Below are 20073 nucleotides of genomic sequence, written 5' to 3'. Positions count from 1 at the left end.
ACCATTGAAAAACTTCACTTAGAGCAGTCTCATGTGTAAAAAGAGGAGCAGAAACTGAGAGGCACAAAGAGTTGCCAGGAAGTTTGGGGAAATAGGACATTATAAATATTTTACAAATGCATCCAAGGTAAGTGCCTGGGAGGAAAAAAGAACCTCACATTCTGGTAGGATTTTCAAACCAAGATTTAGAAGATTTGTGGTCATTTTGGGAATAAAATTCTGGATCACTTTCCAAATTGCTTTTTGATGTAGAGCTTGAAATTTTCTGGATTTTACAGATTCGAAATTGGACTAGAATTAGATTATTGAATACTTAGAGAATTTGAGTGATTATTTACTTTCTCCCACTTTGTTTGTCTGACATTCAGCCTATTATATGCAGGGTTTTAATTGCCTCCTGTTTAGGCTTTTGGTTTGTTTGTTTGCTGTTTTAGTCTTGTTTGTCTTTACAGGCAGCCTCCTCCACCTTCCTAGCAAGTATTCTGCTCTGCTGCTAAGTGCAGCATCTCATATATCCTGTGAGAAAAATTTAATTGTTTGAAATTTTAATTCTGCCCTGTCTTCTAACACAAGAAAAGGCTCTCTTAGACATCGAGATGAAAAAATAATAATGATAATTATCATAAGCAGGACAGAGTTGCAGAATGAGGCACAAACATGAAATTTAATTTAACCAGAAGAACTTCTTGAAGATGATTATTTATATAACAAAGATGTATTCTTCACTTTGCAATAAAGTTGCTTATGAAATAAAGGTAGAGTTTGAAGCCACAGCACTGTTCCTTTATTTCTCTCTCCTCCACGCCTTCTATGAATCATCTCAATAAAGACTAAATAAGTCCCTCTTGTAAGATTCAGATTTCCATTTCTTTATGCACACAAATATAGCTGGGCTTTTTTTATTTTCAAATAGTATTACAACAAAAAATGTCATGCTTAGACAAGACATGAAGAAGAACACACAAGAGCTTGGTTTTATTTCTTATATTACTGAAGAAAAAATCACACAAGAAGAATGAAAACAAGTATAAAAACCTGTGCAGAAAAAGCTGTAGTGAAAAGGATCAGTGAGTCAAAAAAAAAATAGATTTCTGCCTCCCTACTGTAATAATTTCAATTGAAAGCATCTGTGTTATTTAGTTGCATAAAGTTGTTTTTGTCCTTTTTTTGAAAACACTGAAACAAAATGATGCCATCTAAAACTAGACTTAATCGTGTGCTTACATCTGGCAAAGGAAAATCATTTTTCCAAGGTCTTTGTAATCAGATCATGGTATTTGCTTGTATCTGTAACTGTGTGTGTAACATTTGCAGTTGGTATAATTGAAGAAATCAGAATAAAAGCCCTTGTACAAAGCACATGATAGTCTCCCAGCAGCCCAAAGGAAGCAAACATTGGAAAATGTTGCTGTGCTACCTCAGTCAGATTGTTTTTTAAAATACAAGCTTTCAAAATACAAGCTTTTAAAATACAACATATTTTGCTCAATTTTTAAGAACGTGTCAAACATTTTTAAAAATATGATTCAATGATTTTATATATATATATCTATATCTATATTTAATATTCAAACTCCCAATCAGTGTTAGCTGAGTGCATTCACACTCCCACCCAACAAATGGGACAGGAGCCAAAAGGATGGAGCCTAAATTCATGTATGAAAAATGAATCTAGGACGTGTAAAGGTGTAATAATAATCAGCTCTAAAGACAAAAAAGTGTTGAAAAAGGGTAAGAAAATGTTAATGAGACCTTTATCCCTCCCTCAGAAGCCGAGGGTACTTTTTAACTGCTTTTAGTAACTCCTGTCTTTTCCATTTTACTAGATATAGAAAGTTCTAGTGTTTATTTTTCTGGAGGGGATTGCATCCCTCAGTTTTGCAGTGGAGTACCTGAGTTCCTCCCAGAATTCTCTGGGAGAATATAAAAAATAAAACCTGGCCTGTAAAAGATTTAGGGCTGGTAGCTATTGGTGTCACAATCTGCCCAAAAAGGAGAGTAAATCCCAAAGAAATGGGGGCATCAGGAGCTGAAAGCAAGAGAACAGTGAGAGCAAAGAGAAAACCTTCTAGAAATGGCAGACTGAGATGAAGGGGGCTGACCATTTCTTCAGCACCACTTTTCAGGTGCCAATATTCAAGCCTTGTTTGTCCTCAGTCTCTTTCCAAAGACAGTGAAAACCATAAACATGACTTTGGAATCTCTTCTAATAAAATCCATGTGCGCTCCTAACAATGTTAATTTCACTTCCTCCTCTTGGTTGGAAGAAAATCTAAGTTTTCCAGGCACTTCATCCCTCTGGTTCTCACTAAAATCAATGGAAATCTCTTCCAATCCCACAAAACCTCTATAAAAACCATCCTCCTCAGCCACTCCAATTGCAGGGTTGCAGCTGGCACTTGTTAGCTTGGTCTAGAGCATAAGAAGTTCTTGGAAGTTTATTTTATGGTAATAAAATCAGTTTAGCTATTTAAATGCTGAAAGTAGAGGTCAGCCAAGATGCAGCATGTCCCATCTGTTGTGTTACAGCCACATGCCAACAGAGCTTTCCAGCACACAAGATGGGAACAGGAGCATCTTTGACAGGCACTGCAAACTAAAATAAGCGTGGGGAGCTCAAACAGGTGAAGATCCAACTGACCATGGGCAGTGGCTCCAGGATGTTATTCTTTTGTTGCAGCTTAAAAGAAAATATCAGTGAAACATAACTTCACCCTGCATGAGGTGGGAAATGCTGATGCTCCCCTAAGGCACACATGCCACTGGTTGTCTCACTTGCAAAGAGACTTGATATGTTGGTGTTATTACAAGGGAAGGATTTGATGTAAATGAAGCATTTCAAGCTCTCACCAGAAGGCAATTACAGGCACACAACATCCCCTCTGCAAGAAACTGAAGGCAGATTTCGAAGAACACCACAGGAAAGAGCAGCATCTTCTGTGGGAAAAGCTTTTGCCACAGACATGACTGTTGTTGTTCCAGAGGTTTCACCATATGCAACACATCATGAGCTGTCTGAAAGACTTTTTTTTGCCTCTAATTGTCTAGGATCCACATCCAGAGTTGGAAGGGACCCACAAGGATCATCAAACCAACCCCTGGCTCAGCACAGACACCCCAACAACCCCACCCTGGGCACCCTTGGGAGCGCTGTCCAAACTCTCCTGGAGCTCTGGCAGCCTCGGGGCTGTGCCCATTCCCTGGGGAGCCTGGGCAGTGCCAGCACCCTCTGGGGGAAGAACCTTTCCTGATATCCAACATAAATCCCCCTGAGCCAGCTCCAGCCATTCCCTGGCTCCTGTCCCTGTCACAGAGAGCAGAGATTGGAGTGCAGACCCTGATGGGGTCTGAGCCATCCCCTCCAGACACAACAGCCCAAGTGATGCCAGCTGCTCCTCACCCAGCTTCTCTTCCAGATCCTTCTCCATCTCCACAGCTCTTCCCCTGGATGATTTCTAACAGCTTTCTACCCTAAATATCAGAAAACATCCAAGGGAGAGCTGCAAAGAGGGCAGATCCCTAAAAAGACCCACAAGGGAGAAAGGGATCTTCAGTCAGTGCATCCCATGTACTTTGTCTGATTCCTCTACTTTGGGATGACAATAAACACCTTCTAAAATTCCATCTCCTTACTGTGCTGTCCCAGAGGGTACAGACTACAGCCATCTAAAAGGTTGAAGGCAAAAGTTGGGCAAAATTAATTTTGTTTTGTATGTTAGCAAGGTTCTAGCTATTTAAAATTAATCCTGGAAATCTACTATGTTTACTTTTACTGGCTTAAATATAGTAAAGAGTAGGCTGCATCTAATGGTTTCTAAATGCTCAAAGTTTTCTGCTTACTTGTATTTAGACTACTATTTTCAGTGACATGCAAATAACAAGTCAACCAAAAGTCAAAAGATATTATGGATAAAATGCAGAAATTGGAACAAGGAGTCTGAAAATCTCACTGATGAACAACTGATAGAAATCACAATGATCAGATCCTTTTTCTCCATCTGCCACAGGTTCACTAATAGGATATGGCCTACAAAGTGGAGATCATATTAATGATTAAATTAAAAAAGCATTCTGAGGTAAAAAAAAAAAAAAACAAAACACAACAAACCAACAAAACAAACAAACAAAAAAACAACAAAAAACATTAAAAAACCCCAAAAAATCCCAAAAAAAACCAAAAAACCCCAAAACAACACAAACAAACAAACAAAACAACAACAAAAAAACCAGAATAAAACACTCCAAACTCCCAAAAGTGAAGCAAGACAGACATTTGGTGCTCTGGAGCACTGGAAGTGTTTGAGGCAAGAAGCATCACCCAAAGACAACCTGAGCTGTTGTAGTTGTAACTTCAGTCAAGTCCTGGATTTAGCCCTGGTTGATGGACACTGACATTGTGTCTGTGGAGATGGAGGAAGATTTATCATTTTACCCCAGCTAAGCATCTTGTTTTACATGTTCACCTACAGCATCAAAACACCAAAGTCATTTGTGTCAAATATTTAAAAAAAAAAGAAGGAAAAAAAATTGCTATTCTGCTTTGCAGGTGTTGGAAAGAATTCTCTGCAAGAGAAAAGACTTTTTGAAGGCAGGTAACAACAAAGAATAGGATTGGACTCAGTAAAAACACTGGGGAAGGATTTTTTTGTCTTTCTAACTGTGATGCATAAAAATGATGAATCATTCCAATGATTGCTACCAATTTTGGATATGTTTGGGTAACACCTCATTCATTTGCAAATCAGGAAATTTCAAAAGTGGGGACAGAAATGCAAGTTCCTCAGCAGAATTCTGAGCTTTATTCGAAATAAAACTCAAATAAAAGATGGTTTATGGCTATGATATGGATGAGAAAGAAGGAAACTTTTGCAGCAAAAGGCCAAGACAGAAAGCTGTAAGGTAAGACCAAGGTAAAACTGCTCGTGCACGTTTGCTCTCCAGAGCTCCTGCTGCTGCCTGGCTTTGTGCCATCTCATTCTCTGTACACATTTCAGATGGGAAAACTGCAATCAGCCCCTTTCAGAAATGAAAATACACGGTGTGACTCAGGACTGCCTCTCCAATGCAAAAAGGGATGGAAAGGAGGAAAAAAAAAAAAAGATAGATTTTTACCTGGGGTGGAAGGGGGAAATAATGAATACTAGAATATTATAGTACATTTGAAAGATTCATTAACTTCAATTTTTAATTGAGCAGACAGTAAATAAAGGACTGACTGGAAATAATCAGATTAAACCAATGATTTATGGTCTTAAAGCTTTTATCTGTTAGGCTTTTGAAAATCATCTGTCAGAAATGAGTGTAATTAATACCTACATTAATGTAGAACCTTCTGTATAATGCTGCCAGTGATCTGTTCATCCTATTTATTTATTTACCAGTATGCACTGAAATGGGCAAAGACTATAGGAATACTGAGATATTTTTGTGCAAGCCAAGGGACAAAATTTCATCTGCTCTTGCTTTCCCTTGCATAGAATGGGAATATGAAGTGTTGCAGCTTCCTATTTGTTTTATTTAAGTGTTTTACTTTCTTTAAACCAGTGGATGTTAAGGTAACTTCAGTGATTAGCTGCAATACTATGCATGATTAGAGGTTTAATATTAATATTGTAAGATTTAATATTAATATTGTAATTATTATTAAGATAGTATTACAATATATAATATTGTATATATATAAAATATATAATACTTTATTATAATTATTATATATAATAATTATATATAATATATAATATTTATAATATATTATATATATAAAGTATTATATATATAATACTTTATTATAATTAATATAATACAATATTGCAAGAACCGTGCTCAGTAGCAGCTAGTCCTACCTACACTTCAATTTTTACAATGCAAACCAACAAAATCACCCAGCACTTTTGTTCAAAGGGATGTCCTTTGACACTGTTATTACCTGAGAGGGGTCCCACAAAGCCTCAGTGATTTTCCTCTCCTGCATAAACTCTACAACTGTATTAGGATCCCAACAAGAATAATAATCCCTGTGAGGACTGAGTCGAATAAAGTATCATTATTGCTTCTTTCTCATTTCCCCCTCTGCTATTTAAAAATCCTTGTTTTATTGTTAATACACACTTCTGCCTTCATGTTCCTTCTGACATTGCAGCAAGAACAATTCCAGTAACAAAAAAACACCCATGGACTTTGAGTCATGTCACAAACAGTGGTTTCAGACCTTATGGCTGCTCTTACCTGTTTCCTTGGCCATGATATTTCCAAATCTTGATATTTCCAAATCCCCTGAAGCTCTGATCAGTAAAAACTGTGTTTTGGGGAGGTAACAGCTGATGTGCTACAATCAAAAACTGCCCTTATTTCATTTCCACTACAAGAAAAACTGGAGCCCCTTGACTGGTGCCCCAAAGGGTGGGAGGGTGAAATTACAGACGAAGAGGAGGCACCTCCATTTCTGGCTCTGTGGTAAAAGGTTCTCACTACAAAACAGTGACTCTGTCACCCAGATACAGTGACCCCATCATTTGGGTGATTCAGTTACTCATCCTTCACCAGAGCTGAGTCCTACAAACCTTTGGACTGCAGGAAGTGCAGCTGGTGATAAAATCTGGGCTTTTCCTTCCTTCTCTATCTTGTGCTTTTTCAGGCATAACACATTGTAAGGAGATTAAGGCTTACAGAACCACTTCTCCTCAACTTCTGAAGTCTTGGGAGCACTTCAGGATCATCAAAACAGGAGTTTTATAACCTGTGTACGCTGAAACTAAACTTACTGTTGAGATTACACTTTCATGCTAAAATCCTTTTTAAAGCTACTTAAAAGTTCCTTAAGAAGTTGTCCTCAGGCTGAAGTTGCTGCTGCCTGCTCTGAGGCCATAAGAAAAACTTTCTGGGACTTTGAAGAAAATCCACTTAATTGTTTTATTTGATTTTCAGAAGGCCAAGTCTGGAAATAAAGCAGTGAAACCAATGATTTTTTCAGGCAAAGTGATGGAGTCAGTCCTCCTTTATTACCATCATTATTTCATAAAATATTTGCTAGTGAAGTCTGATCCACACACTTGTTAAAATGTCATTCTAGAAGAATGGTGAGGTGGTTGGTTTTATCTTTGAAAATTTAATTAGGGTAAAAAATAAATTTTCAAACACTACAGAGATTTGTTAGTAGGCTTATGGTATTTTACTCAGTAATATCTAGGTATTTTCTGAATGAGCTTGCTGCTCTTTTATTTCATGAGGCTTTCTAACATGTCTCCTCCTTCATAAGTGAGCTCTAGGATAATTCTGACTAAGAATACTTTCTTTCTGGATCCATATCTACATGGCATGATGAATTTTCTTCTCGAATCTATGGGTTGTCAATAGGTTAAAAAAAAAAAAAAAGAGAAAAAACAATCTATCCCCATATGTGCTTGACATCCAGCAGCAGCATTGCAAGCAGGTATGAATAAATTCACTGAAAATTCACCCTAAAACCTTCTCTTGCCCCAGCAGCTCTCCCAGATCACATTTCTCACAGCCTGCTCTGTGTCCATTCATATCATCATCCTGATTTCTCCTAAAATTTCCCTCATGCAATTCTGTAGCAAAAGTTTCCAGCAAGAGATGAATATTTTGTCCAAATAACAACTGCCCTGGGGGAAACAAAAAACATGGTTTATCTGACTCTACTGCTTATCTTCAGGATCTGCTTTGACAGAAAAGGAGTTTAAAGCTGCCCAGGCCATTCAAGGCTGAGACTATTGGTGTCAAAACACGACAACAGCAGTTACTGAACCGATCCACAATGGAAACAGGTGCTTTTTTATTCCTGAAAACACCTGGAATTCTAGGAAAACACACAAAAAAAGCAATGTGGGATACACCTAGGACTGGTTTACCATAACCACAATGCTTGTTAGCATCCAGCTAATGGAAAAAAACGGGGTAAAATCCACTATGACCCACACATTGCATCAGCTGAAGCAACAGAGACACCCCAGTGCAATTCCAGTGTTCCTTGACACTGGGATTTAGATGCATATTTTTTTCTGGATGAAGAAATTAATAAATCAGTTTTATCACTCAGAGGTCTGTATTTGAATATTTGACACATGTATTTTGCATGCAAGATCTTTTTAAACAACAACTGCTGTAACTTTTGTTCAAGATCATGACATTCCCAGATAAAGGGTTACAATTTCTTCTTCTGTACCAGTTCAAAACTCCATCATTAAACATGCTGTTCTGTGCTCCAATCCTTGACATGTATTTTCTCTGGATAGCTACTCATTTTTGAGCAGGTCTGAATGCTCTCCAATATTTCTGACTCACTATTTCCTAGTAAATGAATTTTTTCAGTTTCCTCAGAAGCACTTACAGGTTTTATTGAACTTTCTGACTTTTTATATAGTTCTGCCCCTCTATTTCTGCCCTGAAATGGCTCAATTGTTAATGACAAATTCCCTTTCTCTACAGTAATTAGAGCTGTTTGTTTAATTTCCTATTTTGTTGTGATTTTGGAAAAACAGATTAGATTCCTGTACTTCATCCTTTCACTCCCCACCAATCCCATTATTTCCCTTACACTTTGTGCTCTAGGACAGGCTATTTAATTAAGCTCTTACAATGTAAGATGCTCATGTAAAAGCACAGGGCTAATATTTAATAATTGAAATATATCCTGCTAATACATCAGAGAACTAAGGCCCAGATGCTAAACTTTTTACAGAGTAATAAAATGTTAACCTGCCTTCAGTACCAAAAACGTATCCAACACACAGGTTTGAGAAGACACATTGAGGTACCCATTTTAAAAAAGCACAAAAAAAAAATCAGTTCTGGTTAGGGCACAAATAAATACTGTACCAAATGGGATATGAGAATAAAAAATAAAGAATGAGGTTAATTAGGTGGGGCTGTATAGAAAAACTCCTTTCTGAACATCCAACATGCCAGATGTTGTCCTGCACAATGGTGCACTAAGGTTACAAATCCAAACAACTGGTTTGGAGGAGCTAAATCCTTAATTTATGCAATCAGTTCATGAACAAAAGTACCAAGTGCTCTGGATTGTATTATTAACAAGTTATAAATCACAGAGACTGGGGTGTGATCAGATTGTAAGGGATTGTAGGCATAAATGGAGACTGGAGTTTGTAGGAGTCCTGTTATTTTGGGAAAATATGAATCACACAGCACAGAGCATGATCAGACTGAAGTGAGTCCCCTGCTCACAGGGTGTTATTCACTAGAAGAATTTTTTTAAAATATTACTGATTAAAAATGGAATCATTTGATTTTATCTATTTTAAAGAGGCCTAAAATAAACATGGTTAAAAATTAATTATCAAAAAAAATCAGATAACTGGAAAATATTGGGAAATTATTACCAAATTATTATTTTGCTGCAAGGTTATCTCCTTGCAGCGAAAAAAAATTTGCTGCAAGGAGATAACAAACTATTTCTCATGAAAATAAGTAATGTAGAACACATAGAAATGTAAAAGGATTACAGAAAAAAAAGTGAAAAAGTGGCTGCATTACACTTTTGTTGATAGGAAATCCTCTAGCATTTTTTCCAATGAGTAAAACCACATGATAAGTCATTTTTTAACAAATGATGACCTCTAGGAAATCAGATAACAGAACCAGCCCAGCACTGGCTTTATGTTTACAGTCCCAAAGCTAAAAATGCTTTCAAGTTGGCATGGGGGATTCTGCAGCAATGTCCCAGTTAGTATTTTTTCAAATTTAATTTTAAATCTTGTACTCTCCTGGGAAGGAAGAAAACCATCATTACCCACAAGTTGCTAACTTCATGTAGCATTTGATTCTTATTTACATTACAGAAATATGTGTGAACAAACAAAATTATCCTTCAACCCCTTGGTGTTGCCGTGAAATGTAAGATTGCGGCAGTCTAAGAAAAATGGGACAAATGAATAGAAAATGATTATTCAAGAGAATGGCAATAGCCTCACTGCCTCTGGTGTGATTGATTGCTTACTCAGGTGCTTACAGGAAGAAATCTGGGGAACACATTTATATTGCCAAAGCAGCCATGAGATGAGGAAGCTCCTCCCCCTTGCAGCCATCCTGGATCCCTTGGTTTCACTGGAAACCTGCCCAGGGCAGCTGTTGAGGGATCAGCATCTGCTGTACCAAGTTCTCCATGTCCAATTGTTTCATTTCCCCCTATTTTTGTGTCAGCAATGAAGTTTAGAGATCACAGGCTCTGCAACCTCTCCCTCCACAGCAGATGCCAAACTTTGGAGATGGAGCCTCACATCCTGAAGGCAGTGATGGTGTTTGGACCAAACCAGTCTGGAGCATGAGTATTCACCTCCTTTCATACTCACTGAGTATTTACCTCCTTTATTAACCCACCTCCTTTAGAGACAGGACCACCAGAGGCTCTAAAAGTCACAAAGCAGCAGCTGTTTCTGTGTCTCACCTTGTCTCAGGGGCTTTGATTCCATTTCTGCATTAACTGAGATACCAGAAGATGAAACTGGCATGGATCCCAGTGGAATACCAATATTCAGTGGTTAATGTCAGTAAAAAGAGCAGATAAAGGGTTCACCCATAAGACTGCATTATCAGAAAGTTTTATCCTGAAAGAATTGCAGCTTATTTTGCCTCAAAAGTATTTACCCCTCCAAGGTGGACAAACACATCAGATGTGGCTGCAGGAAGGACTCAGGAACTTCACTCAAAGAGTCCAAACTTCTCATTGTCTCGCTGTAAATAAGTGGATTGTGGCTTTAGCTATGCCAGTCCACTCCTGATGTTTACCAGGAATGAGGAACATCTGCTGCACACACAACAAAGAAAGGTCTGGGATGGAAATTAAAACTGAGCAGATGAAACACTAGGACACAAAGGTAGCTCACAGCTTTAATTTCAAATAAAATCTCTCAACTTGAATGAAGAGCTTGAATTAAACTAATCTATGACCTTCTTAACAGTCCTTGATTAGAAGCAAGGATTATCACTTCCTAAATTGTACTTCTTATCTAGCTTAAATGTCAGCTAAAAGAAAAATGCAGAGAAAAAGCTGCTCAGTCTGTAAGAGTAAACCCAGGGACGTGGACATTTTTCAGGATGCAAGCTGGATGCAGAAGCTATGACAGAATATTGACACTTTTTCTCCATCATCAGAAGCCAACAGCTAGGTGTGTACTCTGATGAAGCAGCAGTGTGCACTTAAACAAAAAAAGAATAGAACATGTCAAGTATGTGTGAAAATATCAGCAGGAACAGCCTTTGTTCCTTGAACTGAAGTTGCAGAAATAAATGAGCCAATTTTTTTGCTTAGGCTTCTTCCTCTGGGTTCTGTCTGTCTTAAATTAAAATCTGTCAATACGTGGATTTATCCAATATTTACAAAAGCACAAAGAAAACACTGTCACTGTTCCTTATTTCCTTATGAAGGCCACCACTGCCTCCTGCAAGGTGAGCTCCCAGCACTGCATGGACCTCAGGTGCATTGCAGAGTCCCACAGATGGTCTCCACTCCCTAGGAGAAAGTCCAGGTTTGCATTTCTCATCAAGCAAATACTCTTTGTGGTTTTCTGAGAGTTATTTCTGGGAAGAAAAAATACTGTTTGGATATTACTCCTGTTGATGCTGATGTACATTGAGATTAAAGCCATTGTCGACCACCAGAGTAAAATCCTCTTTCACAATTTTGTCCCTTTTCTCCCATTACCAGTTGAGCTAAGAAGGGGTCACTGAGAAGGCCCAGCTGCTTGTTTTGTGTGCAGGGAACACTGACAATGGATTTTTTCTCCCCTCCTGTCCTCAGCATGCAAACCTGCTTCCACATTTATGATGAGAAATATTCCAATCAGTCTGAATTAGGGAGCTCCAAATAATAAAATTCTTAGAAAATGAAAGGTAGCCTGAATTGTGTCTCATAAAGTTCAAACTATTTTCTTCTTTCTTTTTCTTTTGTAAAATTAAAAACCCCAAGCTCTAACTGCCCAAAAATAACCCCGTTATCCTCTTGAAAGTGGCAATTACATTGAGAAAATTATTAAAGGTTCCTGCAAACTGACTGGAGAGAGAGAGACTATAAACCAAAACCAGGTTCTGTTAGATTTCATCTGCTCCAAATTACCATCCCACCCTATGATATTATTGATGTGCTTTCACTATATCCACTTTAAATCACCATAAACCATTGCCTAACTCACTTCTTCCACTGGCCAGGTGTTCTTACAAGGCAACTTTTTGATTATTTGTTGTGTCTCCAGAAATCTTTTAATTTTGTATGAAGTCAAACAGACAGATCCATGTGGGCTCCACAAAATTCTTCATAAAAATCAATTAATGCAAAAGTGATAAGGGACTTTTCAAAAGGTGATTTTTAAGTGCTTTAAATATGGTGCTTCATCAGTTCATACTGAAGAAGAAAACGCCCCTTCATTCAGGTTTTGTTGGAAATAAGAATAATGCAACTGAGTTTAACTCTTGTAAATGGTCACTGACTACCAAAATGGTGAAGCATTTCCCTAAAAATATTAAAACTATCCAAAGTGAAACAACTAGTAGAAATCTCTTGGCCTTATGCCCATCCTTTTGAGAATGGAAAGTCTGATCCATTCCACAATAATTTGAATTCCAACTGAACAGCCTGCTACCATGGCTCTTAACAGTTTACTGGATGCTGAATGTCATCCACCAGGAAAACTTGTTAGCTTTAATAATTTAATTTTTCAAGAAACAGTCCAGGGGACCAACACTTAAACCAAAGAACCTCTAGTAAACAGAACAATGAAAATTAATTAATTAGCCTCCTTATAGTGCTTTGATAGATGCATTGAATAAATCTGAACTGATTTATCAGTCAGGTGCCTTTGTGTGGTAGGTGTTAGAATTATCTGTCATTAACCTTATGCTACTAATGAAGGTGCTTGAGTGGAAAAGTTCAATGGTCCCAAGGTCACATCTGAAGTTGGCATCACAGCTCAGGAATTTACTTTCAGTCATTGGAAATAATTTCTTAAAAAACATAAAGGAATTCATGAGGTAAAGATCATGACCTGGAAAAGCACCATAATTTCTTTAACCTCAGTTTCAGAAGGCAGAAAAAAAATTGAGAAATGGCTGTGAAAAAACATTGCCAGGGAAAGAGTTACCCATACAAGCCTGAACTGGTACCATCCAAATTCTGTTTTATTATATTATTATGATTTACCCCCAGAATCTGTCTGACAATTTGATTTATTTTGTATGATTTACTTTATAGTTAAGTGACACCTCACTCTGTGTTTCCAACAAAACCCATAGACAAATCTAGTTGTCAGTGAATGTCTCGAAAAATGACAATCCATCTTTGTTGTTATTAATGTTATGGCAAGAGGTAGGGAAGGGAAATTATTATATAATGAAAATGGCTTTTGAGAGAAGATTTAAATATTCTGCAATATGGACTATAAAAGAAACTTAACCTCCTTAAGGCTCAAGCTGACAAAATGTATTTTTAAAAATGTATTGGCTATGCAGAGAAAATTCTGCCATTTCTATTCAACAAATATCAAGAAGTGCAATTTTTTTTTCCCCTCAGGATGGAAAAATGCAGGTTTCACGAAAAGAAATATTAAAAAATGTAACTTTTTTTCCTGACCTTTTGACAGGCTGTCTATTGAGCTTGGTAGGACATCCAAGAAATTCAGATTTCAAAATTAATGATTAATACTACAGACTTTTCACAGTACTGAAGCGGCAGTGCCAAATTCCTCTACCATGAGCAAGTGCAACTCCACGCCTTTCAGCAGAGCTGTGTTTGCATATCTTAGCAAGCAGTTCTGGCCCCGTGCCTGGGAAAGCATCTTACATTTCATAGTCACTTGATTATGGCTCATCTTTAAGCCACACTTTACTATTTGCAAGATACTTGACCCACAAAACCAGAGAAGTCCATCTGCTAAGATTCCATTGTGCATCAGTAAGTAAAAAGGATGAAACTACTTGAAGTGCAAAAATCCAGTATAAAAGGGACATAAATATATTCCAAATACGTGTTTGCTTCTGCAGACTGATGAACTTGAAATTCGGGGTTAAAAATTTCACTTTGCACTAGAAATTTGTTTTTCAAGATGCTTTTTACCTGAACCAGAAATAGTTCTTACTACTAAAAGGGCAAGATCCACCTAAAGGAACCCATCCTTGGAAAAAAGTAAGAATGCACCCACAAGCCAGCACCAGCTGTCACAGATATATAGAATTTAATTAAGAATGTGCTTCTAATAGTCTGGAATAGCCTAAATGGAATAAAAATATTAGGTATTAGCCCGAGACATCTATTGAAACCAACATTGTTGCTTTTTGGTGGGGTACAACTTAACCACATGTCAAAAATCATGAACCAACCTCCAGTTTGGTCTGAAAGACAAATCTAATGTAATTTTAGGCTTGTAAAACCAAGACTAAATAATTGAAACTACATTTTTTTTGGTTTCATAGAATCACAGAATGCCCTGGGTTGGAGGGGACTTTTCAGTCCATCCTGTGCCACCCCCTGTCATGGGCAGGGACACCTTCCACTATCCCACATTGCTCCAAGCCCCATCCAGCCTGGCCTTGGACATTTCCAGGGATGGGGCAGCTTTTCTGGGGGCATCAGGGTCTCACCATGCTCACAGTAAAGAATCTCCTCCTAAGAATAAACCTAAATTCTCCCTCTGACAGTTTAACAGCATTACAGCTCTTTCTTCTTCCCATTAAAGTTGTGGGTTTTTCTGGCAGGGAGTTTTTGGCTTTTTTTTTTTAACTACACCCCGAAAAGGTATTTTTCCTCCTTTTATGCCATTACCTCTTATAATATTTTTAAAATATCTACTTAGCTATTTTTAACTTTTTTAATAATGCTATCAGACCTGTCATTGCAACACTTTTCTGCAAATGTGTGGAGGATGTGACTGCTATAACACTAACCCCACATATGTTCACTGCATATAAGCCTACAACTCCACTGCCACTATAATATAACTATGAACAAACATTGTGGAGGGGGTTTTCCATTTGCTTGGGGTTTATTTTCCCTCTCTTTACACACCTACCAGCTATTTCCTTTTACATTGCCACAGCTCCAGTCACAAGGAGGCAGCAATAAATCTTTGCATACACACAGGGGCTGGGAGGGAAGGTTGCTGACAGCCCTGTGATCCTCTTGCAGACAACAGCAATAAAAAATTACTGGATTCAGCATTGTACAGAAATTTTATACCCCCCAAGACCTTCCTTTAGGCACCTATAAGTTAAGTACTATAGCAAACATCTGATTTCCAGAGCAGAATGAGCTACCTTGACTCCCTGTTTGGTACATGGCAAGATGAGATGCTCTAGAACATTTGAAAACACACATATACTGTAAAAAAAAACATCCAGAGACTTATTTTATAAGGGAAAAATCCAGATTTAGTCAATATTAACCAAGAAACCCTTACTCTTTGCCTCAGCTCGGGCTCTACAGAATTAGGATGAGTCCTGTTTTAACAGAAGGCATTCAGATGTGTAGCTCAGTACCTGTCAGATCAGTAGTTCCCTAATTGCATTTCCCTTTGCTAAACAGCACATTGTGTGACAAGAAAATGTGTTGCAAAGGGGCTACAAAGCCTTCAAAACATTGTTAGTGCAGAAAAATGCCACACAATGTTATGGAGCAAATCACTGAGTTATATTTTTTTTTAAAAAAAGCACTTTTCATAGTTCTTGGCCTGTTGGAGGGCAAACCAAAATGAACATTATCATTATTTTATTAGATGTCCATTCCATGAGTATTCAATGTTTCAATCATTTTATTTTGTACTCCTCATGGTAGAATAAAGCTATTTCAATATCATCCCTGAAGACTTGTAATTATCACTGGTTGAATTTACAGTGTGTCTCTTCAGAAAGAGAAGGTATTATAAATATATATATATATTTATATATGAACTACAGAATTTTCAAGACCATATATGTTCTTAAGGCTGTGGGTCCTTTTCCCTATTTCAGTTCAGACTGACTAATAATTAAGTCTAGAGCAGTCCTTGGCCAGGACCAGATTGTGAAGCACTGATTTGGCTTTTTACTTAATAGACATTCAGCTCAATTGTACTGTTAGTGAAGCTGAACTGAAATTTAATTCTTGTTGCTCATGTCTTTTGACAAACTGCTGCTAACACCATTTCTAACATGCTCAATTGCTTTAATGAACCACTAAAACACAGCACATTCCTCTGTCCATCATCCAAACATTTCTGGGGCCATCACCGGTGTAAAGTCGACCAAAACTCCTGAAACAACACCTCTAACATTTCTCCCAGTCTGTAACTTTTCCTGCCTCTCCTGGAGGTGCCAGATGGAAATCTGGCTGTGTCAATAAGGTCACTTACTGTTGGAACCCAGGACATCCCTCTGGCTGTCCTGGATGGCTCAAGCCCCTGCCAGGGGGCTCAGAGACCTTGGCACAGAGCCCAAGACCCCTGTGCCTTTGATTTTGACCCATAGAAAAAAATTACCAACCTTATATGAAGAATTGCAAGCCACAAAAGTGTAAATAGAATGATAGTTAGTTTGTCACAAGGTGAAAAGTAGAATTTTGGAGTTTTTAGAATGGGAGCTCGAAGCCCCAAGATAAAGGAATTTGGGTGTGTTTTGTCCTTCTTTCTCCATCTTCCTAGTGATGGTGATTCTTCTAGTGATTCTTCATCTTCTAAGTGATGGTGGCATTTTTAGATTAAAGTAGAACACACTGTCTAACATAAGTGATAGGTATTGAGAAATTATTGTAAATAATACACACGTAGTTTTTAGTATAAAAAATAGCACCGCCTCTGAAGGCAGTCAAGAGTACCTCAACCCAACCTTCCAGACAAACCTCGTCAGGTCAGAGAAAAAATGTTATAGGTAACAGAAAAATAAACAACCTTGAATGTAGCCATGATGTTTTCTGAAAAATCCCTTTGCTAGGATTTTTTCTCCTGAGAAGCCTCAGAGGAAAAGAAAACCAATAATTATGCAACAGGTGCATCTTTGATTGGTCCATGTTGGTTGTTTCTAATTAATGGCCAATCGCAGTCAGCTGGCTTGGACTCTCTGAGAGTCACGAGCTTTTGTTATCATTCTTTTCTATTCCTTTCAAGCCTTCTGATGAAATCCTTTCATCTATTCTTTTAGTATAGTTTTAATATAATATAAATATATAATAATAAAATAATAAATCAGCCTTCTGAACCATGGAGTCAAGATTCTCGTCTCTTCCCTCGCTCTGGGACTCCTGTGAACACCACCACACTTGAAAACCAAAACAAAAAAAAATCCTAACTCCTTCTTTGCTTGCCAGGCTGGGAAAAAAAAACTCTCTGACACATCTCAAGGTCAGCCAAAAGCACAAAGACACCAAGAGCTTACCTCCACCAACTTGTTGGCGTGTTCACGGAAGACCTGAGCGTATTCCTTCACCTCCTTCTCGTTGCCGCTTTTGGCAGCCTCGATGAGAACCAGCAGTGGGACGTTGGTCTCCAGGAACGAGTCTGAGATGTGATCCATCACTGCCTTCCGGAGCTGGGACAAAGGACAGCAGAGCAGGAAATAAAGGACATTTATCAGCACACATTCCCCCTGTTCATGTTGCAGCACCGATGTGTTGCATCTTGTGGCGTTATGTGGGAATTTGGTTTTTTTGCTTTCTTTTCTCCAATATTTGCAGCAAGCAAAATTAAAAACTTGAGGGCCCAGGCTCTGCAAAGCCCTCCTGGGATTTGTGCTGACATACACCTAATCCTACTGGCCTGAATGGATCTGTACAGAATGATGGTGATAACTCATGTAAGACACAGCAAATTGATGAGAATTGAAAGCTCCACACTACTTGAAAAAACAGTTCAGCTGACTAAAAGGCAAATATGGATTAAGGAGCTTAACTCCTAGGAACCATTAAAAAATATTAGCCTGGATATTTCTAAGCCTTCTCTAATTCCTCCAGTGAATAGTATTCCATGCAATAATTAATATTTTGTGAAGCAGATGCCTTGTGCTTTGTATTCCCTTTTGAATAGCTCCAAGAAGTATAAACAGAAAACCTTTTTACCATTTTCCAGGCAGATTAGAAAACATTCCAATTCATTCTAAAGGAAAAAAAAAAAAACCACCTTACAAGTTACTGAAGATTTAACACCTGTTAGTCTATATAAACATCTATTTGAAACAGTATTACTGTAAGAATGATGTCACTAACCTCTTTTCCACCTTGCTAATGACCATTAATTAATGTCAAACTTCTCCAAAATTTGAAAGACAGCCAGAAAAATGACTGAAATCTTAAATAATTCTTCCTGGAAGCGTAATTGCTCTGTGGGACTGTGGATCAGAAACATCTTGATTATGTTTTCTCCAGCTTTTGGGTTGTTAAGAATGAAAAACTGTGGACTCAAACAGAAGTTAGGAGCTATTCAGCCTGGAGCCTTGGGTACCCATTAGTCTCCTTAAATCATGCATTTTTAGTTAGATGAAGCACCCAGAGAGGTAATTTTCTCTATTCTGCAGCCCAGACAAGAAAGCTTTAGCTAGATAAGGTGCCATCAAAACACCCAATCACACTGAAAACTGGCCTATTGTCAGACATTGCAAATACACAATCCAAGATGCATTTGCTGTTTGATGGCAGCAATTCTCAGCTCTATTTGAATAAGGAGAAAGCTAACTTTGAATATTTTCCTTCATTCCCTGAGTGGTGCAGCAAAAACAAGCAAAGCAGAATAGCATATATGTGCTTGTAGGAGGTATTCATTTTATTTCCATCACAACGGAAGCAGTCAACGCATTAAGCAGTTCTCAATTCTCCTTAAAAATTAATTCTACTCAGATTCAACCTGGAAAGTTTTTTTTTTTTCCACTTTCAAAATGATTAAAGGCACTCAGAATAGCTAACTCAGTAACACATACAAACAGGGGGAGGAAAGAAGACAAAAAGAAGAAAAGAATCATCTATCAGAGACCTGCCAACAGTTTGGAAGCTGGTGTGTGTTTGCTACCACCTATTACATTTCCATCTTGTTCTCTTTATTTTTTCCTCCCATCAATCTGCTGCTCTCCACTTGCTGACTCTTATTTTATTCTTACATTAAAAGCTCTTTCAGACCATGCTTTGGGTCTATTTGCACAGCATCTCACACAATGGGACCCCGATCCATGAATAGTTTTCATAGGTACCATCTCAATATAAATAACAATATTGTTCCAAATACATCAAAACATTGCAGGAGAAAGAAGAAAGAATGTTCTAAGATGCTCAGTGTCAGAGAATAGTGCAGCAGCACAGCACCCTGCATGCTATGGTTGATAGATTTCCAGTCAGTATTTATAAAAATTTTTTAACTTAAGAATTCAGACACATGGTGGGATTCTTGGGGTTTCTCTGTGAAGGACAACCAGGAGTTGGACTCTATGATTTTTGTGGGTCCCTTCCAACTCAGGATATTCTGTGATTCCCTATTAAATCAGTAGTTGCCCCTATAGCCAGCATTAAGGGAGAAATACTCCCAGAAAGGTGCATCATAAATTTGCATAATTCTCCCCTGCAGACATCCATTTCCAGGGCTTGCTGGCAAACTCCAGATCAGATGCCTGATTTGTGTACCCACAGTTAGACTTTGATGCCCATTGTATCAAAAAAGGCCAAATGGTAGCATTTCCAAAGGAACACAGCAAGCTTTTAAAAATCCAATGTGGCTTCCAGCTCATTCTCAGTGAGAGATCCTTAAAAAATTCCACTTGCTCAAATTCAGTATGTGCCAGTGAAAACTACTGTCCACTGCACTAAAAACCTTACTTTAAATGCTAAATGAGCACCAACACTTTCTTTTTGTGTCCTGCCATAAGGAGGGATCTGTTCCAAAGGCTGGTATTTATTCAATGAACAAGAATTCAATTTTTAATCCAGGGTAATGTGCTGTTATGGATCAGGTTGTAACAATATGCCCCATGGAATTGTAACAGCAGTCTCAGGATGCTCAGGTAAGCAGCATATTTTCATCACTGTTAAATATCTTCAGCCTACAACCACGTACCAGAAATCAATAAAAAGGACAGCAAGAGCATCAGCTAACCAGCAAT

General features: G+C 38.0%; 1 protein-coding gene across 3 annotated transcripts in view; it reads right to left on the bottom strand.

Annotated features, from left to right (window-relative positions):
• CTNNA2 (catenin alpha 2) overlaps positions 1–20073 on the bottom strand; it is a 474927-nt gene that overhangs the window by 84422 nt on the left and 370432 nt on the right. For all 3 annotated transcript variants that reach the window (XM_071447298.1, XM_071447300.1, XM_071447299.1), the window contains one exon: positions 17371–17523. In XM_071447298.1, the coding sequence (XP_071303399.1) occupies positions 17371–17523 (153 nt within the window). The remainder of the gene's footprint in view (positions 1–17370; positions 17524–20073) is intronic.

The sequence above is a fragment of the Agelaius tricolor genome, unplaced genomic scaffold, assembly GCF_023055355.1.
Source record: "Agelaius tricolor isolate 1412-34295 unplaced genomic scaffold, bAgeTri1.0.p SCAF_24, whole genome shotgun sequence".
NCBI lineage: Eukaryota > Metazoa > Chordata > Aves > Passeriformes > Icteridae > Agelaius > Agelaius tricolor.
The sequence above is the reverse complement of the archived record's forward strand: the minus strand, read 5'-3'. Positions and strand labels throughout refer to the sequence as shown.